General features: G+C 40.9%; 1 protein-coding gene across 3 annotated transcripts in view; it reads left to right on the top strand.

The window, feature by feature from the left end:
- LRP6 (LDL receptor related protein 6) overlaps nt 1–20,566 on the top strand; it is a 133,989-nt gene extending 113,423 nt beyond the window's left edge. For 2 of the 3 annotated variants that reach the window (XM_056115522.1, XM_056115502.1), the window contains 8 exons: nt 1,377–1,586; nt 3,266–3,391; nt 7,111–7,347; nt 8,086–8,196; nt 10,011–10,241; nt 11,598–11,734; nt 12,326–12,423; nt 15,343–20,566. In XM_056115522.1, coding sequence (XP_055971497.1) covers nt 1,377–1,586; nt 3,266–3,391; nt 7,111–7,347; nt 8,086–8,196; nt 10,011–10,241; nt 11,598–11,734; nt 12,326–12,423; nt 15,343–15,637 — 1,445 coding nt within the window. In that variant the 3' untranslated portion in view covers nt 15,638–20,566. The remainder of the gene's footprint in view (nt 1–1,376; nt 1,587–3,265; nt 3,392–7,110; nt 7,348–8,085; nt 8,197–10,010; nt 10,242–11,597; nt 11,735–12,325; nt 12,424–15,342) is intronic. The other variant, XM_056115513.1, reaches the window with a different exon arrangement.
- Nucleotides 20,567–24,086: the final 3,520 nt, after the last annotated feature.

Below are 24,086 nucleotides of genomic sequence, written 5' to 3'. Positions count from 1 at the left end.
GAACCCGGGTCAGTCATGTACAAGGCAGATGCCCTACCCACTGTGCTGTCGCTCCAGCCCCTTGTAGGTCCTTTTTTAATATGCCTGTTGACCTAGGGAAGTGTCTGTTTAGTTCCTCCCCCTATCTTAAATGGGACTGTTTATGCTTTAATTCTTTGAAATTCGTCCTTTTTTAGATGTATGATGTGGAAACATTCTCTCCCTTTCAAGGATATTCTTATTTTAGCTATTATTTCTTCCACAGTGTAGAAATATTTTGGTTCATGTAGTTTCATTTATTTTTGCTTTTGTTTTCTTTGCCAGTGAGGTCTCAGATCATTGAAGACACCATTGAAGTCAATAACTCTATGTCTTGACACTTCTTTTTAAACTGTTGTTTTTTGTTGATTGAACTCATTATTTATGAAGCACAAAAATGTCTTACTGATAATTTAAGGACTGTTTTTAAGAAGATGTAGTATATTTTTCTTGAACAAGAGGGAAATTGCACATATATACATATAAGTAAGATCTCTTTTATAGCTCAACAGTACAATTAATATATTGACTCTTCAGAGTCTAGATGGCTCTATATATGAACTCTTAACAGGTGAGACTTGATCCAGGCAACCTCTGAGTTGTTTGTTTTTCCTGTGTAGCTGGCTATAGTATTTGCCACAGAGGTACACAGCTCATGGTAGGCCATGAGCTCTGGGCTCAGCAATCGCTTCATCCAGAATAGTCCGGGGGAGGGGCGGTGCATATCTCACGGTGTTTGACTCCTGCTCTCTACCTAGGGATCACTCCTGGCAGTATTTGTGGGACCATGTGGTGCCAGGGATCGAATTACGGTTAGCCACATGCAGGCAAATTTAGTTTAATTCCTGTACAGACCCTTTTGCCCCAGAAAATACCATTTTGTGAAGGAGGGGTTTGGGTCATACCTGGTGGTGCACAGAAATTATTCCTGGCAGTGCTCAGGAGACCCTGTGCAGTGCATGGGATCAAACTGGGTGCAGCCTTGTGCAAGACAAGCACCTCAATCCCAAACAAGACTGTTTCCATCTGTTTCATATTTTAGAGTTTTATTTAACAAATGTTTTATTTCAAAATTTAGTTTGAAAGATGGGATGTTATATAAAGAACACTTGAAAACTGCTCCAAGTTCTTTTCTATGAACTTAAAATACATGGTGTGTTTTGGTTACCTTTTGGCTTTTGATTGCCACTGAATTCTGTTACTGTGTTCTGGTATATTCTCATAATTTTTTTTAAATTCATAAGGTAGAAAATATCACATTTCTTTTTCAGTACTTCTAGAATGTAGCTGATTTCATTAAATAGTTGCTAATTGCCAGCCCACATGAATCATTTCAGTTCACTGTTTTCCTTTCTCAGGTGCCAACCGTATAGTATTAGAGGACTCCAATATCTTGCAGCCTGTGGGGCTGACTGTGTTTGAAAACTGGCTGTACTGGATTGATAAGCAGCAGCAAATGATCGAAAAAATTGACATGACAGGCCGAGAGAGCAGAACCAAAGTCCAGGCTCGAATTGCTCAGCTGAGTGACATCCACGCCGTGAAGGAGCTCAACCTTCAGGAGTACCGTGAGTACCACAGGGGCCTGCTGACTTCGGGGCACTGGGCTGTGGCGAGGATGCAGATGAAACGGACAAACTCGAGGGCTTCTTCTGGGCTTCTTACTTTTATCTTCAAGATTTTTGGGTGCTGTTTAGTTTGCTGTTTTTTAAAATTTAATTATTTGTAAAGCTTTGTTTCAAACTCAGTGGGGAAAAGTAATGCCTTGTTCATTTTCAGAAATTTCCCTGGTATTACAAATAGTCTGCTTGTCAACTCCTTTCCTTTCCATTAGCTCCTTGAAAAATACTTGGTAAGGGGGCAACCCCAGAGCACTGTCAGGTGTGGCCCCAGAACAGCACCTGACCCCCACCCCCAGAGAAACTGGTTCAAGTATCTATTCCTTTTGGGGGTAACAAGGTGCCACTTTCAGAGGTGCTCCGGAGGTTAGGGTACTGAGTTTAGAGTCCTGGCGGCCTGCATGTGAAGCATATGCTTGGCCCTTTGAACTGTCTCCCTGCCCTGATGTGTGTATTTCTGTTACAGACCTCCAAGGTTTGAAGAAAAGGAAAGACTATATAATGATGAATATAGTTACCATAGAAAAATTTACTTAATTTGTATAAGCAGGTACAAATTAAAAATTAGGTGGATAGAACTTTTCCTATACATGTAATTAATTTTATTTTATTTTATTTATGTAACTGTTTGGGCCGCACCTAGCAGTGCTCAGGGCTTGGGAGACCCTCAGAGGTGCCAGGAATCAAACCGAAGTCTGCCGCATGCAAGGCCAGCAACCTGTCCCTCCGGTCCCTATACATATAATAGTAGTAGTTTTGCTTTAATATAAACTTGTAGCAGCAAGTGCTCAGTGTTCATTATTAATACAAATTCTAATATTTAAACACCGCATGTGGTCCCCTGAGTCCCCTCAGGAGTGATCCCTGAGCACTGCCAGGTCTGTAGGTAGTGCCCCAAATTCCCCCCCCCCCCCAAAGTATATAACCTTAGAGAAGACTGTTCTTAATACGTGCATTGTTTTCCCTTCTTGAATAAATTTTTTATTTTAAATTGGGGGGGGGTGTTCACATCTGGCAATGGCTCAAGGGTCACTCCTGGCTCTGCACTCAGTAGTTACTCCTGGCAGTGCTCAGAGGACCATATGGGATGCCAAGGATCGAACCTGGGTCTGGCACATGCAAGACGAGTGCCCTCCCCGCTGTACTGCTCCAGCCACTTGAATGTATTTTTTTAATACTCAACTTCTAAAAGTAATCATAAATATTTTAAGTTACTGAAAAGTTTTGAAAGTGGCTTATATAACCTTGGCCTGTTTTTTTTTTATTATTAAAATATATATGTGATCTGGGACTGGAGGAATAAATAGTACAGTGAGTAGTGCACTTGCCTTGCACACAGCCAACTTGTGTTCAATCCCTGTCACCACATATTATCCCTTACTCTCGGCTCTGCACTCAGGAGTGAGCCCTGAGTGCAGAGCTGAGCGTAAGCTCTGAGCACAGCCAGGTGTGGGCCCCAAAAAGAAAAGAACATGTCTGTGACCAAAAGCACCTCAGAACAGTTGCCACCCTTGAATCTTAAGACTACCACAGCTGCCAAAGTAACTTGGTTTCCTTGGTAATCCATCAGGGGGTGGTTTTTGTCTAGACTGGCCTTCATTTTCTTTCCTCGTTTTGTTTCTTTGCAGGACAGCATCCTTGTGCTCAGGATAATGGTGGCTGCTCACATATATGTCTTGTGAAAGGTGATGGTACAACCAGGTGCTCTTGCCCCATGCATTTAGTTCTGCTGCAAGATGAGTTATCATGTGGAGGTATATATATAATTTACTTGTTAAGATCTAAGTGGCACTTCATGGTCACGGTCACGGTCCTCCCGTTGTTCATCGATTTTCTCGAGTGGGCCCAGTAATGTCTCCATCGTGAGACTTGTTACTGTGTTTGGCATATCGAATACATCACGGGTAGCTTGCCAGGCTTTGCCGTGCGGGCGAGATACTTCTGGTAGCTTGCCAGGCTCTCTGAGAGGGGCGGAGGAATCGAACTCGAGTTGGCCATGTTGGCTGCATGCAAGGCAAATGCCCTACCGCTGTGCTATCGCTCCAGCCCTAAGTGGCACTTAACACAGTTTATTATCTGATCTAGCACTGTAATTGTTCTTTTTCTTGGTTGGTCACTTGCTTTTCATTCATCTACTATAGACTATTTGGATTATTTTAAGAGTAAGTTGTGATAAGTGTTATGTTCTGATTTGGGATCTATGAGGAAAATACCCTTATTAGGGAGAAATTTTCCTGTAAACGAATGCATTCCCCAATAATAAAGTAGTCTTTTAAAAATTATGAGAGGTCAGAGAGATTAGTACAGCAGGTAGGATACTTGTCTTGTACTCAGCTGACCAGGGTTTGGTTCTGATCACCACATATGGTCTCCTGAGCAACCATCAGTTGTAGCCCCCACCACCAAAAAGAAGAAATTAAGTCCAGAATGAGGGGCCAGAGCAGTAGTACAGTGGGTAGGGCTGACTAGAGTTCAATCCCCGACATCCCATATGGTCCCCCAAACACCGCCTGGAGTAATTTCTGAATGCAGAGCCAGGAGTAACCCCTGAGCATCGCTGGGTGTGATCCAAAAAGAAAAAAGAATCTAGGATGAGGAGCCAGAGAGGGAATACAGTGAGTAAGGTGCCTGCCTTGTACCTGGCCACTCCAGTTCAACCCCCAGTATTCCATATGGTTCCCAGAGCACTGCCAGGAGTGATTCCTGAGTTCAGAGCCCAGAGCAAACCCTCAGCATCACCAGATGTGTCTCCCCTCCCCTCCCCCCAATCCCAAGTAATTATAAAATGAGCTTACTCCACTCCTTATAATCACTGAATTCTGGATTTTGACCATTTATTGTTTTTGGGATGTTTCCAGTGATGAAAGTAACATTTTATTTTTGTTGTTGTTTTAATGTATTAGCTGTTCTCTGTTGGCTTTTTATTTGTATAGCAAAAACATTATTTTAACATATAAATAGGTGATACTTTTTCAGTAAATTTGGTTTAATCTTGAAGACGTAATGAAAATTGATATATTCATTTGTTAAAGCATTCTATAGTAGCATCAAATTCTGTAATAATACTGATTTCCCTAGCTGTTGTGTTCCTCTTAGAAATTATTCTAATTCAGTTCAGCTAAGGGAGAAATACTCTTGATAGTGTTTCCTACATTGGCAGAAAGTAAAAAACAAAATTTTTAAAAATTAAAAACTAACTTATTGGAGCCAGATAATACAGTGGGTGGACACTTACCTTCAATGTGGCCTACCGTGTTCAAGCTCTGGTACCCTATTCGGTCCTTCAACCCACCAGGAGTAACTGGTGGAAGTGGCCCCAAAACAAAAAAATTAAAAACTTCTAATGGTAGGAAAATTATTCATAAGTAACTGAATATATATGATTACTAAACATCCCAATCATAAAAGCTAATACAAAACTAACCAGCATTTTATAAGCTTACCAAGTCCTCTTGAAATGTTTGATAAGATGGGGTGGAAGTTTTGTTTGTTTTTTCTTTTATAACAATAAGTAGCAGTGTCAGAGAAGTTAAATAACATGTCCAAGGTCATATAGCTTGTATGACTAAGGAGTAGGTTGAATTAGAATAATAATGCCAAAGACTTAAGGATGGCTTGTGAGCCAATGTAAGACTACAGGTTTTTCTTTGTTTTTGTTTTATTTTTTTAAATCATTGTGAGATACACAGTTGTAAAATTGTTCATGATTGGATTTTGGTCCTATAATGGTCCAGTGTCCCTTCACCAGTTACATTTCCCACCACCAATGTCCCCAGTTTCCCTCCTTTACCCCCCCCCCACCCCCAGTCTGTCTTTATGTCAGGTTCTCTCTCTCACTCTCACTCTCTCCCCCCCCCCCCCCCCCGCCACCCCACGATCCCCCTCACCCTCCCCTCCGCACTCCCTCTCTCTTTCTCCCTCCCTCTTTAACTGTCCTCCCTAAAACACCCATCTCAGCCCCCATCCCGCTAGTGTCAAACTTCAACCATGGACCAGTTTTCCTGGTCCTCATTTCTACTGTCTTATACTGTGTTTTTTATATCCCACAAGTAGGTGCTGTCATTGTCTTTCCCTCTCCTTCTGACTCATTTCACTCAGCATAATACTCTCCGTGTCTATCCTTTATAAGCAGATTTCATGACTTCATTTTTCCTGGTGACTATATAGTATCCCGTTGTTTATAGAATGCTGAGGTTTCCTGGAAATCCCATGAGCTAAGCAGCAGCAGCAGCAACAACAATCATCATTATTGTCCCCAGTTTCCAGGAAGGAACAGAAAGATTGACAATTTGGATTGTCCTAATTCGGGGCACAAGCCTTAACCATGACTTTGACACATCATAGAAATCTGGCCATTTGTTTTCATGTCCTGGATTCTTTTCACCAAGCCTGCCTGCCTCTGTGGGCTTACTATCTCCCCCACCGAGCCTCGGTTTCTCTTTTGGGCGAGATCTTGTGGTGCTTGGGGAACCATACAGTGTCATGGATTGAACCTGGGGCTCTCTTAATGCAAATCATGCACTTTGGCCCTTGAGTTATCAATCCTATCCAAGTTTAAAGTTATCATTTTTAAAAAGGAAAGAGATATTATAAAATAGTACCCCCAGTGTATTTCAAACAATTTAAAATGCCCTGAACTAGAAAGCTGTTCTGGGAGTTAGTGCAGTACTGTTTGGCTGCACTTCCATGAAATAGACATGGTCTGTAACTGTTCTGTCTAGGATGGCAGCCACTATAGGCTAGAGAACATGCTAAATGTTATGAATTTAAACAGCTCCTTTGGTAATGACAGCTATTCTACAAAGAGCTAAGGTCTCTTAGTTTCCCAACTAGTCTGCATTGGCAGTTAAGTCTCAGCTATATCTCCGTGCTGGCAATCAGGGTGGATGACAATTGCCAGTGGGGACAAAATGAATTGGTTTATCGGTGAATTAATCATTGGCAAGGTTGTCAGTGATTAATGTTGTTGGGTTTTTTTGTTTGTTTTTGGATTCCACCCGGCAATGCACAGGGGTCACTCCTGGCTCAGGCACTCAGGAATTACTCCTGGCAGTGCTCGGGGGAACCATATGGGATGCTGAAATTCGAACCTGGGTCGGCTGCATGCAAGGCAAACGCCCTACCCCCTGTGCTATCACTCCAGCCCCAATGAATAATGTTTAACTCTAAATAAATCACTGCATTTGAGAAAAAACTAAGCATTTGGCTCAGATGGGAAAAATTCAGAATTTTGTATTGTGATTGTGATTTCATAAAATACATAATCCTCTTTACAGATGTTGAAAGGACTTGTCCATTCTATCAGTGACGTGAATTGAATAAAATGTTCATTGTATTTTTCATTCGTTTTACAAACATCTATTTTAAATTGTTTCGTTTATGTTTGTTATTGTGTGAACATCACGTAGGTGTGTTTGTACCTCTGTGTGACTATTCTGTTTTTGTCACTCCCCTCCCCCTTGTTTATTTGAAGAACCCCCAACGTGTTCTCCACAGCAGTTTACTTGTTTCACGGGGGAAATTGACTGTATTCCTGTGGCCTGGCGGTGTGACGGGTTCACTGAATGCGAGGACCACAGCGATGAGCTCAATTGTCCTGTGTGCTCAGAGTCCCAGTTCCAGTGCGCCAGCGGGCAGTGTGTTGATGGTGCCCTTCGATGCAACGGAGATGCCAACTGCCAGGATAAATCTGATGAGAAGAACTGTGAAGGTACTCAGTGTTCTCAAACCTGCTTATACCATACATTATCCATTATGGTTTTTGACATTTAGAGTCATGCTTTGGCTCAGTGGTAAATTTGGGGCATTTCAAGTAATTTTGACTATTCATGCATAAGGCCTGTTCATATTCATGAATTTAGCTAATTGAGATATAAGACCAAAAATTAGTTCTATTATGTGTAACATAGTTCTTGTTGCAAATGAACTTTGGATTAGCATATTTATTACAATTTTAAGTAATTTATATTTTACTCTTTCACTCTTTTGCCATAGTTAAAAGGGAAAACAAATTTTCTACATATTCTTTAGTGTATAGAAATGCACATAGAATTTGGAAGTGGGGCCACAACTGGCCGTGCTCAGAGCTGACCATTGGCTCTGTGCTCAGGAGTTACTCCTGGCAGGCTCAAAGGTCCATGTGAGGTGCCAGCGATCCCACCCTGTTGGCCATGTGCAAGGCAAGCTCCCCTCCCTGCTGTCCTATCACTTCAGCCCTGACATCTTAAATTCGTAATAGAATTATTTATAAAAGATACTATTCAGATAAAGAACAAAACAGGAAATTTTCTGCATGGATTTTTTTTCCTACTCTATATCTTTCTACCAGTGGAAGTCCCCAGAGAATAACTTTTTAACATATATAAAAATCATACCAAAAAGAATTTTTTGACTCTTGCCTGAGTTGTGTAATAGAGAAAATAAGAAAATTATTTGTGTTTCCCCCCAGTACTTTGTTTAATTGATCAGTTCCGCTGTGCCAATGGTCAGTGCATTGGAAAACACAAGAAATGTGATCATAATGTGGATTGCAGTGACAAATCAGATGAGCTAGATTGTTGTAAGTATTGCTAACTTTGTATATTATTAAAAAAGCTTTTTTTTTCAGTATTGTATGAGAACATCTTCATATAAACATTTAGTTGAGCTTTAGGGAACGCAGTTTGATGTAGTTTGATCAAACTGAAGTTCAGAAAATCTCAATGAGGAAATCAATCAGTAGTCTAAATTTAAGAGCTTAAAGGGAGAGCTTTTTGGGGGGGAGTAGGGAGGGAGTGGAGATTTCTGAACATAAGTTCTTATTTACCAGTATCATGTTTTTCCTAACAAGAAAATGTCTCAGTGTCTTTAGGATCTTAGAAATGACCTGAGCCCACATCAGCCCCTAGGCTTAGAAACCCGAGGATTTAATAGCCAGCCTGTAACTATTGACCACTTCCTAACCTAAAATATACTCCAAATTAATAAACGTAATTGTAAGTGGAATTCATCATAAGCCAAATCCGCCGTCTCAAAACTGGTCTAATGAAATTTAAGGTAGAACTAGTTTAAACATTTTTTCCCGATTGACTTTCAGCTGCTATTGCCCAGGAGTGAAGGGGCATGCTTGTTACGGCTTTTAGTATCTGTTCATTTCCTCAACACCTGATGACTCTGAGGGCATGTATCATACTTGTCGAAGTTCTCTATGTTTTAAGGATATTAAAGTAATAACGTGTATTAACTGATTTGGTATATATAAAACATACAGCCAGTATAAAGCATTGTGGTAAAGGGAAGCAAATGCATTATCGTAGAGAAATACACAAGCACTAGCTCAAAGGGGAGAGTGGTAAAATCTTTAGGAATGAAGACGGGTTTCATAAAGGGAGATTTATTAGAAAATATTCTTAAGATTGGGTATCCAGGGCCTATATGTGTGGCACAGTGATGGAAGACATGTCTTACATGTTTGGGCACCCTTCCCTCAAAAGATGTTGGATGTTAGTGTTGACAAGTTGGTGGAGGAACTGCATCCTAGGCAAAGGCAACTGCTCAAAAGCACACAAAACAGGTTTGTTGGAATTCTACGTGCAAATGGGAGGGACTGCCAGAATAAATTTTTTTCTGGGGTCGAATGCACTCCAAGCAATTCTTGGCTGGTTGGGTCCAGTGGTGCCGTTTAAGGCCCAAGCCCTGTGCTGCCAAGTCTCACGAAGGCTGCGTGACTGGCTCTGGGGCCCATGTCATGCCAGGGATTGAGCTGGAATTGGCTGTACACAAAGTATATGCCTTAACATCCCTGGAACATCTCTCCATTAGCCCTCAAATTTTAACTGAAATCCCAAAATAACCTGGTTGGCTTTTATGAGGTAATAGAATAAAATTGCTTTTTAGTGATTTAAGGCTTGATTGTGCTTAAATCTATAAACGCAGCACCCTTTTTTTTCTGTTAGTTTATAGTTATATTTTCCAGTGCATTTTCTTTTGGAATAGTTCATTTTTATTCCTAATGATTCTATTTATTTATATAAGATGGGGCATAGATTGGTTTATAAAAATGAAAACTTTAGGAATTCTCTTCAGTTGCTTCACAGTCTGGTAGAGGTCCTCTTTTTATTTGTTTTGAATCTTCTGAGCTGAGAGATGGCTCAAAGATCTGAGGGCATCCTTTGCATTTGGAGACTCAGGTTAAACTCCAATATCACATGGTATCCCAAACATTGCAAGGAGTGCCTTCTGTTCCCCACGCCCAGCAGCACAGAGCTGAGAGTAGCCATCAAGCACCCCAGAGTGTAGCCCAGAAATCAAATTATAAAAGAAACCCAAATGTGGATTATTTTCTGCTTTTTATGGAAATGTTCTGTTATGTGACTGTCCTACATTTTCTCTTAGATCCAACAGAGGAGCCAGCACCACAGGCGACCAATACCGTTGGTTCAGTTATTGGAGTGATTATCACCATTTTGGTGTCTGGAACCATATACTTTATCTGCCAGAGGATGTTGTGTCCACGTATGAAAGGAGATGGGGAAACCATGACTAATGACTATGTAGTTCATGGACCAGCTTCTGTGCCCCTGGGCTATGTGCCTCACCCAAGTTCTTTGTCAGGCTCTCTGCCAGGTGAGCTGAGACTCAGCTAATCAAAAACAAGGCCAGCATCAAGTGTCCTTTATGGAAACAGTGCTTCCTGAAACCTGGTTCAAAATCAACTTTTTGGAGCTTAAACGTTTAAGAAAGCATTTTCTTTTAGCTCATTCTATTTACACAAAATCCCTTATGTATGATCTGGTAGATACTGCCAAAAGATGTGACGCAAATGCATGTTTAAATTGTAGGTCCCTCTCACAGCACTTCCACAGGTGGGTCAGCTGCTTGGTGAAAGGAATCAGAGCCATAAGTTTGTTCAGGTCTATGACCAGAGCATCCAGAGAACGTGTCCATCAGTGCTTCCGTGCATGCCTGCGTGCATGTTTCCGAACGTGGCCAGACCATCTTGCTATAGGGAACGTGTCTTCCATTCTAGTGGTTTCCGTGAAAAACAGTCCCTGTTTTTGAGTGTGGAGAAAGGGCTACCAGGCAAAAGCCCTATTAAAAATAAGAATTTATTTGGGTTGTAATTCTTGCAAACTGACATATTTTTTAGTGGTAAGGATTCCTTGTTGCTCTGCCTATCTTCACTTAGTGGAGTTTGGAGATCCAGTCACTTGACTGTAATTCCAACTTTTGTTATTAGTAGATGAAGAAAAATCTTCCACACATTGTATTTATACTCTTAAAATAGTTCACTTGGGGGTACAGGGGTACTACATTGGGTAATGCTCTTGCCTTGCATGCAGCCAGCCGCGTTCAGTCTCCTAGTACCCCACAATCTCCCCCTGAACACAGAGCCAGGAGTAAGCCCTGAGCACCTTTGGATGTGGCTCAATTTTTTTTTTCTTTTTGAACAGATACATTGTTTACTCTGCTTCACTGCTGCCACTCTCCATAGTCTGCCCTTTGCCAAATCCTCTAAAGATTGAAAACTTCTTTGTAAATTGAGATAATATGGAGTATAGTCGTCTGAATATTTAGGCTTTAGACCTTTAATGCTTAAATGCATCACACCCACCACAGAAGTACCAATACCCCCCACATATTATGATCCTCCCAGCACCCCTCCCCTCACGCTCGCTAATCTGAGGTCTGTTGATCAGAGTCTTTTTGTCAGACCTTTTGCTTCAAAGAGTTCTGCTGCCATCCTGGGAAGGGAAAGGACAGGAGCTAATCTTGTCCTGCTAGAGCAGCCCTCAATGGATGTGTTTACTTCTCTGTAACTTCCATTTTCCCTAATTGTTTGCTTTAAATTATTTGTAAAAGAGGGCATGGATTATTTCTGAGCCATAGTATTTATCTTAGTATTTGGAGTGCTGGTGTCAGTAAAATTATTTCTTGCGTTTTTATACTTCTTGCTCTTCTCTTCACCCTCATTGATTTTAGGAATGTCTCGAGGTAAATCAATGATCAGCTCTCTCAGTATCATGGGCGGAAGCAGTGGGCCCCCTTATGACCGTGCTCATGTCACAGGCGCATCTTCAAGTAGTTCATCAAGCACCAAAGGCACTTACTTCCCAGCTGTAAGTCTTCTGTTTTCTTTTGTTTCCCTTTGAATGCTAAGATTAGCATTCTCCAAGAGTTGTAACCCACTTAAATGTGATTACTCAGTGATGGGAAACTTTTCGGTGCAGAATTCAGACATATAAATCTCAAAGGAGGATTTATTATCCCCTCTGTGCTAACACTTAGCAATTGTTCAGTTCACTGTGTAATTGCCAGCACATTTGAAAGCACCGGGCATTAATTTCAGGTAAAAGTTGAATTGCTAATTAGTACCTCTCCAGAGAAGTATGCCGGGAACTCCATAGCCCCTCATTTTTTTCTAAATGCAATTTGAAAAACCAGAACTTAGCTGTGCTGAACTCAACAAGTAACTTGGTGAGTGATTTTTCTCTCTTCGCCATGCCCTCTGTGATTATGTTGCCTGACATTGTGTCCTTGAGAGTGGCGAGCCACAACCCTAAAGCGTTACTCGGAGCCAGTTCTTTTCACTGGAAGGATTGTGTTGTGTAATGGAAAGAAATGGGAACAGATGAGCGGAGTTTGAAAAAAGGTTCATAGCCTCTGAGCTAGACTTCTTATTTTATTGTTTCAATTACTTTTCCTTTTAGATTTTGAACCCTCCTCCATCCCCAGCCACAGAACGATCCCATTACACTATGGAATTTGGTTATTCTTCGAACAGTCCATCTACTCATAGGTCCTACAGGTAATGTACATGCACCCTCCATCAAGAAAGAGCTTCTTATTCTAGTAACAGGTTTGATGTAAGCTGAATGAGATCTTAGTCAGGAGAGAGTGGGTATGCTGACAGTGTCCCCACCGCACATCTTTTTCATTCAGGGCATGATATACTTTTAAACAATACCACAAATACTGACTTTTAGAGTTATAAAATAAAACTCCCCAGTTTTGGCAATACTCTAAGGAAAATTAGTCCAGTAGAGCAGTAAGTTCCAAAATAGTTAGCTTTTTAGGTCAGGGTTTAAGTCTAAGAGTTGAATATTGGAGTAAGACTGTGTTTTGGCAGCCAAAAACAGCTGCAGCATTTAGAGGATAAAACCTGAGAGAAGCTCACGTTCAGCAGTTGCTTCTGTAAGTCATTATAACCTAGAACGAAGATGTCTTACGTACTTATATGAAATAAGGGCTTACTTGTAAGGCAGTGGAAGGGGTTGTTTTTGCTGATTTGTGAATCTTTAAAGCAGATTACTTGCTAGTGTTTCATTTTCACTTTTCCATTGGTTTTGAAAGACCATCAGAAAGTCAGCAAACTGATAAATGGGTCCAAACATGTAATGCCATTATTTGTTCTCAGCCCCAAGTGCCTGTTATCTTCTAGATAATAAGGTGTTTCCCAGCATTTCAGTTAAACTGTCCAGTATAGCCTTACAGATGGATAGAACTCAGGTGAAAGCTATTTAGAGTATCCTGTTCAGAATCTAATTTGTAGAGAAGATTATTTGAAATGTGCTCATCTTTGAACTGATAACTTTTGTTTAATTGTAAACATACCTTCCATTGTCACAGATTTGTTCTAAAAAGGTAAAACAGGAAGAAATTGGAGGGTGGAGACCCAAAAATATTGAAAGGAAAACCCTGAAATAATATGGTTTAAAATTTATTTGAATTTAATGAGTCCTCTTTGATCAGAAATAAACATAATTGCACCAAGAGCATATCTGTATAAGCCATTTTCCATATCTCAAACACATTTCCTGCTTTTTGAGTCATAGCTTTTGTCTAAATCCTAATGTAAAAGAATTTTATTAATACTGTTATCTTCCCCTTACTCCCCGCCTCCCACCCATTCCCATGAGAAGTGCTGGGTCTTTTAAATTTGAAGCCAAGAAATACCATAAGACTTGACACCTGATTGGATAGAAAGATAAGACCAAAAAATTCTATGACAGCATGTCAATATTGGTAGAAAAAGCAGCTGGAGAACCTGCTCGACAGGTCATATAACTTTTATTTTTTGGCATACCTTTCTTTGGAAGTAAGCCCTCAGTGGGATCATGGCTGTGTCCTGGGCTATTACCTTGTGACACTCTCTGTCGTGTGGGTATTTTATGAATCATAACTTCTCTTTTAACATGGTCTTACCACCACCCCCCTCAGTCACTTTGCTTAGTGAGAAAGCAAAGCAGAAAAGATCCAAATAAGATCATCTGTATCATAGTTAGACTCTAAGTGGTACAAATAGTTGTAGATGGAAGTTGGACTGATAGAAAAGCTAGCACTCTGGTCTTAGCTCTGATTTCCACTAGTACATTTCACTAGTACACTCTGTCCAATGACTTTCTCTCCAGTTAGCAATACTGCAGACTCAACTGACAGGTAAAATTACAGTGCTGGAGTGATAGCACAGCAGGTAGGGCGTTGCATTGCGTGTGGCCTGAAAGGGTAGATGAGTAAGAGATAAATGAGGTGTCTGAAGTGCATACTGGAAAAAAAATCACTGGTCCTATATGGATATCTAGAATAGATCGATATTTTAATATTTAACTTTTAAAAATATTATTTTCATAAACTTGTTCACAATAATTGATTACATTCAGTATTTCAACACCAGTCCCACCACCATCCAACTTCCCACCACCATTATTTCAAATTTTCCCACCACCAGCCAAGTCTGTCTCACAGGCAGATGCTAAATAATTTGTTTTGTATTGCTTGTTATAAATAATTGACTTAAAATGATCCAAAGTCCCAGGATCAAGCTTAGCATTTGCAGCAGCATCGGAGATCCCATGCAAGGCAGGCTCTCTGCTGCTGAGCCGTCTCCTGGACCCGTAGCATCAACCATTTGAAGTTCCTCTTATGATAGTATCAGTATGTGGGGAATCAGATTGTTTTCCCCGAACAATGGTGATTCCCTTTTCTGCTTTCAACAGAAATAACATCATTGTGCCTTATGGAGTGTCTGCCAGAAGTCTGCTTGGCTTCTGCAATATATAAGGGCTTTTTTTTTAGTTGTTTTTTTGTGGGGTTCTGCGGGGGATGGCAGGAGCTGAGCTCAGGGCTTCCTCCTGGCTCTACTCAGGTATCACTCCTGGGGCACTCAGGGGGACTATATAGGTGCAGGGACTGAACCTGAATTGGCTGCGTGTGCAAGCACACACCCTACCTCCCGGTGCTTAAGTGGTACCCAGAGGCACATTGTACCACACAATCTCTCAGGCCCAGTGTATGAGTTTCAAAGGAGTAATAAAGTCTTTAGACATCTTTGGAACTGTTGATCAGGTAAACTGCAGAGCAGTTCAAGAATGTTGAAGTTCTCCAGCTTGCTGCATGTTGACATGTATGCATAGTGTAAAGTATATAAAGACCCATTTTTCCTTAGACTGTGAGTGTCGGAATTGGTGAGAAAGCCTCCAGATACAGTCTAAGTGCAAAATAACCAAATAAATTTTTAAAGATGAATAGTAGGTGCAATTTTGAATATTTCTTTTATGTTCTGTGAGGCAGTTTAACAAAGAAAGAGGAGCACATCCACGAGACTAGATTGAGTCCATTCTGTCTTCCTGGCTTGTGCAGATTTAAGTCGGTTAGCTTCTGGCCTGCAGTGGCAGTAGCTTCTGATCGGTCGACTCATCAGCCTTGCTTCTGTGTCCTCCTATGCCAGCTATAGGCCATACAGTTACCGGCACTTTGCACCCCCCACGACCCCCTGCAGCACGGACGTCTGTGACAGTGACTATGCGCCCAGCAGGAGAATGACTTCAGTGGCAACCGCCAAGGGGTACACCAGTGACTTGAACTATGACTCGGAGCCCGTGCCCCCGCCTCCCACACCCCGCAGCCAGTACTTGTCAGCAGAAGAGAACTATGAGAGCTGCCCGCCTTCCCCGTACACAGAGAGGAGCTACTCTCATCACCTCTACCCACCGCCGCCCTCGCCCTGCACCGACTCCTCCTGAGGAGGGGCCCTCCTCCTCTGCTGCCTCGACGCACACGTGGACACACAGATTCGCTGGAGTCTGGAGGGGGGGAGGGAGCTATCGGCGCAGGATGAGGCAGACCGTGTACAGTTAAAATTATAAATGGGTAGGGAATACTGGAGATATTTGTACAGAAGAAAAGGATATTTATATATTTTCTTAAAACAGCGAATTTGCTGCTTGTGCCATAAAAAATTTGTATAAAAATAAATTTGTACTAAAAGTTTTATTTTTGCAAACTAAATACACAAAGCATGCCTTAAACCCAGTGAAGTGACTTGAGTCCAAGGAAACAGGAATAAAGGCATCACTGACCAGGAATTCCTGGCCTTTATTAATACCAAAAATAAAAGAAGTATACAAGGAAAAAAAAATACTCCATCTCAGAGCAGCAAACCATAGGTACTTGGAAGTTGCCAAATAGCCTTCATGTTAATATTTGAGGGCCCAACAAGTTTAAGGAATCATGAAGAGGAAGGGGAAAACAGGGTCAACACTAACTTTGGACAGAGGGCTTTGTTTTCTCTAGGAGTCCAACCAATGTTGTGGGGAAACAGATTTTCGTGAAAACCTGCTCTCTGTTGGTGTCTCGGGCCAGACCAGCTGCCCCTCAGACTCTGCGGGAGCTTGAGAGCAGGCCCGCACCTCTGCCAGGAGCCAACTCTTCTCTTGAGTTTTCACCTTCCTCCCCAACAGTTTTTATGGGCCATTTTGCCAAGTTACCATAATTTATTCAAAGTTTTTTTTAACCTGAGAATTGAGTAAATATTTTTTCGTTACAATGTTTCTACTCTATTAGCTCCATTCCCCGTTGAATTAGCTCTTCAATTTGACTGTGACTTCTGCCTAATGATCAAAAGTTAGATATTTTATTGCTCCTCTTTACTTCCAGGATTAATTCTCATTAAAATGTCTTTACAATACATATAGTCAGTGTTTAAGAATCACAAATTTAGCCATTACTTTTGTTGTAAATTAATCATATATCCTTGCAGTACTTTCAGCGTATAATATCACAATATGAAATCATTTATATAATTTTTTTCCTAGTAAAACTTTAAAATATGTCCTGGTTTTAGAGACAATCTATTAAAAAAAATTCTGTTATCACTAGATTTTTATTGTTTCTGAAAAGTTCATGTTCTTGGCCAATTTTTCTCAGAATGATGCCAATCTACATACATACCTCTTCCAAGTATGGCATGAGTTTAATATCATTCTGTTACCCACTGTGAATGTTAGATTCTTTGCAACCTATCCAAAAATCATCCTTATAATCACCTTATTTATATGTGTATTCTCTTATCCCACTGTGGGCTATCGATTTAAGCAATATAGATGAAATGAAAATGCAGAGTAGTAGCTTAGCTTTCCGAGCTTGAGAGGAGGGGACTGGAATGGCCTGTTGTCTGTCTCCCTGACTGCTCAGCCTCACCTCTGAGGCTGCCTGCTAGCGTGGCTCCGTCTCCTTGCCTTCTTTTGACATGTATCCAGCACTTCTCTGCTCATAGTGAATGTTAACAGGTGTTGGTCAGTTATGGAATGTGGAGATTTTGTTTCGTTTTGTTTTTCTCTGTGTTTTACGTTCTCTCTTGCTGAGGCCTCTGGATTTTAAGGTCCAAGGAGAAAACAACAAAAGAAAAGATTCGGAATTTTGGCAGGGGTGAAGAAAAAATAGGGTTTCAGACTAATGCTTAGATTGTTGGGGTCACCCTCGATGGGTCCGGGTACTTCATTTTGCATGTAAAGAAGCAGTGACCCATCGGTCAGACTGTCCCTGACTCCTCTCAGTGATGGAATAGAGCACACACAGCCCAGCAGCCCGTGGACATGGAAGTTGTTTTCCGGGACATACGGGGGGGGCACTCGATGCTTAAATGAAGATGGAAAGGTAACTGGGTATCAGTTAGAATTGGAGAATTCTCTATGTTTACATTTCCTAATGTATGTCTTTCTCTGGTGGGCTTCCCATGTAGAAACTTGCACTATAATGAACGAAGAAGAATCTTGCCTTGTTCTGTCTCAGTTCAAGTGCTTGTACTGCGATGGCATTGGCCTCTTCTTGCAAAAATTCTAATTTGTGTGCCAATTTGCTTGAAATTATTAAAAGGCAGTTCAACTTGGTCTCAGCATCCTCTTTCTGGGATAGTTGAAGTATTGTCTTAGTATTTGTGGGGGAAGTATCTTTAAAAGTGGCAGAATTGATGAAATTTCAAAAAGAAAAAAGACCCTCGTTACATGGACAGTTAAGCTGAAGTAAACACTCTTGATGATTAGACAGTGATCTTTAATTTTAAAACCTGAGAGTAAATAACCTGTTAGAATACACATTGGAAGGAAATTTTAAACTTGGTGTATTGCTAGACTAATGATCCATGAGGAGGAAATGAAACATTACTAGTTTCTTTATACAAGTATTTTTTTTTTTTGAACATAGGCCTCAGAATCTGTCCCTTACTGAAGTGTTGCAGGTGTCTGAGAAGTAGACATGAGTGCAAAGTACTTTCTCAGCCAGTCTGCTCTGAGACCTTCTCTTCTGGACAGCAGCCCAAGATGTGCTAATGCTTAAATCACATAATAGCTTGTTCATAAAGGGCAAAAGCAGTTGGATGGAATTTTCTCAGTATTGATATATTTTTTTTAATTTTTAATTTATTTTTGGTTTTTGGGCCACATCCGGCCATGCTCAGGGGTTACTCCTGGCTCTGCACTCAGGAATCACCCCTGGCGATGCTCAGGGAGCTATATGGGACACGGGGATTGAACCTGGGCTGGCCATGTGCAAGGCAAACACTCTACCCGCTGTACTATAGCAACTTTTGGCCCAATACTATTTAGTTAAAACTTACTACACTTTAAAACTTATCTGCCCTGCACATCATGAAATACAAAACTTTTTAATTTTTTACGAAATATTTTGTAATAAACTGCTAATACTGGCCTTTTTGGTAATTCTGACAACAATTTCTAAAGGGATGATGGTATTTAGAAATACTTCATAGTACAGTTTCATCCAATAATGGTGGGGGGGGGACCTTGAGAAGTTAAAATTTTTTACTAAGGGTAATTTGTTCTTTTTAAAAATACTGTCAAGTTAATTTGTCTGAGCCCATCACATGTAATATTAAGAACTAAAAGGAGCTACTTTTTTGTACAGGTGGGCATTTAGGGTTTTTTTTTTTTTCTGGAAGATTTGTTTTGCTATAAAAACCCAAGATTTCAAGTAGAATTAGCAGTTGTGACTAAACTAATCTGTTAATGAAATGTATATTTATGTAAGCTGAGACCAATAGATCATAGTTGAGACTGTTCACTTCAGGCTATATAAGGCCCTAAGGAAGTCCGCTTCTCTGCAGATGATGTGCTGCTACTCAGGTAATCCTTATCTGAGAATCTTAGAAACAGGTTTGTGAAATTATTTGACTTCTGGTTAGCCCTCAGCCAATTCGGTTAATAGAGCATTGGACTCTTTGGTTTGTTTTCTTTTTTTTGCAGAAGAAAACTTGCCAACTTCATTGATTTATGACCTTAAGAGCTGTGGGTTGCTCACCATGCCACGTGTACCACGATTCATACACAAAAATTGGGACTTCTTTACATCCCCAGTCTGCCCTGACTTATAATAAATGCAGCGCTTAAACTGTGTGGTGTCTGGGTGTGGGTACAGGTACATGATTGTCGGCTGGACATCAAGAGTTTGACCATCCACAGCTGAGAACTATCCACTCTAGAACTAGACTGAGTCATAAGTTTATAAACAAACATTGTTTAAAGAAAGTTCTGAGAATTCTTAAACTCAAAAAGTTTTATTCCAAGCCTAAAATGAGCCAAGAGAAGTATCAGATGGATTTAGAAAGCATTGGTGATATACGTGGTTTCTGACCTCAGGGATATCACCAGTTCATCAGTCTAAAAAATCAGCTTTTGAAATTCTCAAGCTTTTAGAGTACTTGAGCCTTAGTCATAAAAATGTACATTTATAATTTGAAACAATTTTAGGAGCATTGTGGATCTTAGCCCCAGGATTTGAATTTGATTTTGAGGATTTTTTCCCTTTATTTTTTTCATGATTCTGTCTCATTAAGACTCTGAAGGGGCAAGAGTTAGTTTTTTGACTCAGAATGAAATTACCAATTTCTGTCTCCCTCCTTCAGTCTTGATAACAGTTACTCTTTTTCAGAAAGTATCCATAAACTATCCTTGAAATTCATTGCTAAGAAAAAAAATCCCCCATGACTTTATAGATAAAACTGTTTTAAGTGATTTCTTGAACTTAAAAGTGTACTGTAGAAATAGCAAAAACTTGTAGATTTTTCACTATTCAGATTTGTCCAGAGTTAACCAAAGAATTAGAGACTGTACTTTTGCTTAACTGTCCATTCCTTAGGTCACATTATAAGTCAGGCAGGAAATATGTGTATATCTTCATACATATGCACATATATGTCTAGAATATGAATATTGAAAGGACAATATGACTACATCTAATGTCATTCCTTGAATAAGGAAAATTCTAAATGAGCCAAGAGGATACAGGGACACTTAAGTTGAACTAGCCTGGTTTGCAAGTGAAGGATCTGGTGCTGCTTTCAGATGTTTATCCTTTGTGTTTTAAAATTTTTCTTAAGCTTTAATCTTTGTTATTGTCTTAAAGTCTGCTGGTGTTTCTTGTTCATGGACTTTGGTACGATGGTGCTTTGCAAGGATGTATTTATATTTTAATGGCCAACATTTGGTCAGCCCTTGTCCACTATTCACTTCCCCCTTTTTGTAAAGTAAGTGCTTTAATTGTAAACTGTATAAAAAAAATACCTTGTACAAACCCCCTTTTTGATTCTTACAATAAGCTGAGCTGTAATAAATGAAATGTTGATTTTTATAATAAAACTGGAAAAATTAAAGTGTCTCTTTTTTCAGCAAGAAATGAGGCTGCAGATGATGATTTGTTGTGATCTGATTTGTTTTCAGACACAACAAAACATGCTTGCTTACGTTTCTGATACACTACCACCCTGAAGAGCGAGGTTAAAGAAAACCCAGACCCAGAATTCTCTTTGTGTTAGAGGCACGAGGTCCTTGACCTCCAGCAGTTGGAATTGAACACAAGGGTTTAGAGACTGAATCACCAAATCAGAAAAGATTTTCTTTAAAGGAAGGGAAAGAAGGATAAGAGGCGCTTAGGTCATGGATTGGGTCTCCTGAAGGATTCCAGATAAAGTAGAAACCTTCCCCCACTTCCATACCTTTTTTTTAATAAAGGAGAGTGTATATAAACATTTCTTTATTGAGTTGGAAGTTTCCTGTGTCATCCAAGATTATTTATTAGGCACCTGGGCTCACCCATGTGACATTCCTGTAATCCCATTTCTTAGTGTTAGGGCGCGGATTGTGATCTCCCTTTAACGACAAAGAAACTCCAGAGACTGCAAACAGCAAGCAAGGTTTATTGTAAGACTGGCTAGCCAGGGTCAAGCCGCCTACACAGACACGCAGGTCAGTTAGGTGAGGCAAGACCCCGAACTTCTTCAAAGGGGATCTTATATAGGCCTTCACTGGCCGTTACAGCAAAGCCCGCGCATTTCATAGCCAATAGATTTGTAACAACATATGCTTTCTTAACCAATCCATGTAGAAGTACATCACTCCTTAGCCTATAGATTCAAAGATCAGCATTTACGTACATAGGCATTGTGACTAGTGGGCATCAGGTAACTTGGACATTTGGTTATCACCTTGCTTCCTCTGATTCTCAGCCCTGCATTCCGGAGGTGGATAAGGGAAAAGTTCCTAAGGGAGGTAACAGATAAGGAGGGCAGGAAAGGGAGAGTTACTAATTTATAGAGTTTTAACTCTGGAATCTCCCTCAGGGTCCCTAGGGACCTAACATTAGGGATGTGTTTCAGATGTTGCCATAACTGCCCCCGTATCACTGGGTGGTATGCTGAAGACCCTGAGCCCCACTTTCCTTTTTTTTTCTTTTTATGCTCAAGTTATTCCTTGGCAGTGCAGCAGGACCATTTGGGATGCCAGGGATCAAACCCAGGTTGCTGCGTGCAAGGCAAATGCCCTACCCACTGTACTATCACTCCGGCCCGACATATTCCTTGGAAAGAGTCATTTCAGGTAATCATTTCCTGGTGCGGATTCCAGGGACTTGATAGTGGGGGGCTACCTGGTATTGGGGGTAGAACTGAAATTGTGTACGCGGAAGGCAAGTGTCGTGACCTCTGTACTATCTCTGCCCACTCCATTTTGCTTTTGACATAATAGTGTCTATATTTAAATTGGATTTTTCTAGGATGCTTACAGCTATGTCTCAAAAAATAAATCCAGTCTTTTGTGATGTTCAAACCATTTTCATTTACTGCAATTACTCATTGTTTCATTAAATAGATATGCCTGTTTTGTTTTCTTGAGGAGGTCTTGGTAGGAGGTAAGGGGGGAGGGAGGGTTGCCATGGTACTCTAGGTGGTACTCTAGAACTAATCAGGGCTCTCTGCTTGGGGACCACTCCCCATGGTGCTTGAAGACCATATGTGATGCCAGGGATCAAACCAGGATTGGCCTCATGCATTAACCTCTATTTTCATTTGGTTAGGAGAATTGGCTGTTTGGAGTTTTTCTTTGTTTTTGTTTTTGGAGGGTTTTTTTTTTCTTTTCCTTTTTTTTTTTTTTTTTGCATCACACCTGTCAGTGTTCCTGATTCTGCACAGGGGCCATTCCTGGTGGGCTCTGGGGGTCATCTGTAGTGCTGGGAGGGTCAAAGCATGACTGCATGCAAGGCAAAGCACTTATACCCTAAATCCTGGCCCCCTGTATTGAATTATTGTGGAGGGGGGGAGTTTCTGGGTCACATCTGGTGATGCTCAGGGGTTATTCCTGGCTCTGAAGTAAAAAATTACTCCTAGCAGTGCTTGGGGGACTATATGGGATGCTGGGGATCAAACCCAGGTGGGTTGTGTGCAAGGCAAATGCTTTACCCACTGTGCTTGTCACTTCACAAAAATTGAATAATTTTTATGATTCAGGTTTCTCATTTTTGTTAGCTTACGAGCTGTAGCTATCGTGTGTTGTTTTTTTTTTTAGATTCAGCATGTACATTTTTACATGAAATTATATTTCATGTATGGTCCCTAACAGTTACACCTGGGTGTCTTCTAGTATCATTCTTGTCATAATCTTATTTCAAGATGCTATAAATGCCACAATAGGTTTTCTTTGAAGTGGCCCATTATCGATTGAAGAGATTCAATTGAAAAGTGTGTGAAGGCCAGGGAAAGAGCTCAAAGGGCCAGCGTGTGTGTATGTATGTGCACTAGAGACACAGGTTCAATTCCCAGTACCCCAAAACTCAGGAGCAGCTAGCATCACTCGTTGCGTACTCCCTGCAGAGAAAGTATTTTACTCATATTTATCAGTTTCAGTGTCTTTTCTGTACAGACGTCCATTAGAAAACTGTAGTTTTCTTTTTGCTAGTACTTCCTTTAGCATTTATGGTAGCTCAGTTTTGTTGATGAGAAATTCAGCTGTGTGTGTCTGAAAATGCTGTGACAAAGATAGTTGGAAATGATCACGCTGGGTAAGAACTGCTTGCTGAAAGTAGGTAAAGGAACAAACATAACCTCTCTGTGTTGCAAACCATAATGCAGAGAGAGAGAGTGCTGGTGTGGGAGGGAAAGAAGGAGGGAGGGAGGGAGGGAGGGAGGGAGGGAGGGAGGGAGGGGGAAAGTGCCTGCCAAAGCTGGGGGAGAATACCTGGTGGCAGAAGGGAACCGGGACATTGGTGGTGGGAAATGTACACTGGTGGAGGGATGGGTGTTAGAACAGTGTATGACTGAAACCCAATCATGAACAGCTTTGTAACTGTGTCTCTCACAGTGAGTCAATGCAAACCAAAAGGAAAATGAAAAAAATAGTCTTGGTTTCATCTACAAACATTTTTTGTTGGATATAAAATTCTGTATTGGCAGGTTTTTTTTTTCTCTTGATATTTTATTTTCTGTGTTTTTTGATAATATATTTTATTTTCTGTGTTATTTATTTCTCTGGACAATGTGCCTTTCTGTGGCTACATTTTTTTTGGGGGGGAGGCAGGGTGTAGAGGGATCACTCACAGCAGTTCTCAACCTACCAGGCTGAAGGTGGAGTGCTAGGACCTGAGGTTGCAGTGACATGTAGCCAGGCATGGGGGACCCCAGGCCACCTCTGGCTACAGGGAGACTCCAGGCCCACACCTGGTGGTGTTCAGACCATGTGGGGCTGAGGAAATTGGGGTCTACTGCATGCAGGGAAGTACCTAACCCCCTGCTCTCCAACCCTCCTTCCTCTCTTCTCTCTCTCTCTCTCCCCCTCCCCCACCCCCCAAGTGCTTTTTTTCAAAATCAGCTTTTGAGCAATTTACACTGTGCTTTAGTGTAGATTTGTTTTG

Source organism: Sorex fumeus, unplaced genomic scaffold (genome assembly GCF_029834395.1).
Source record: "Sorex fumeus unplaced genomic scaffold, SorFum_2.1 ptg000003l, whole genome shotgun sequence".
Taxonomy (NCBI): Eukaryota; Metazoa; Chordata; class Mammalia; order Eulipotyphla; family Soricidae; genus Sorex; species Sorex fumeus.
The sequence above is the reverse complement of the archived record's forward strand: the minus strand, read 5'-3'. Positions and strand labels throughout refer to the sequence as shown.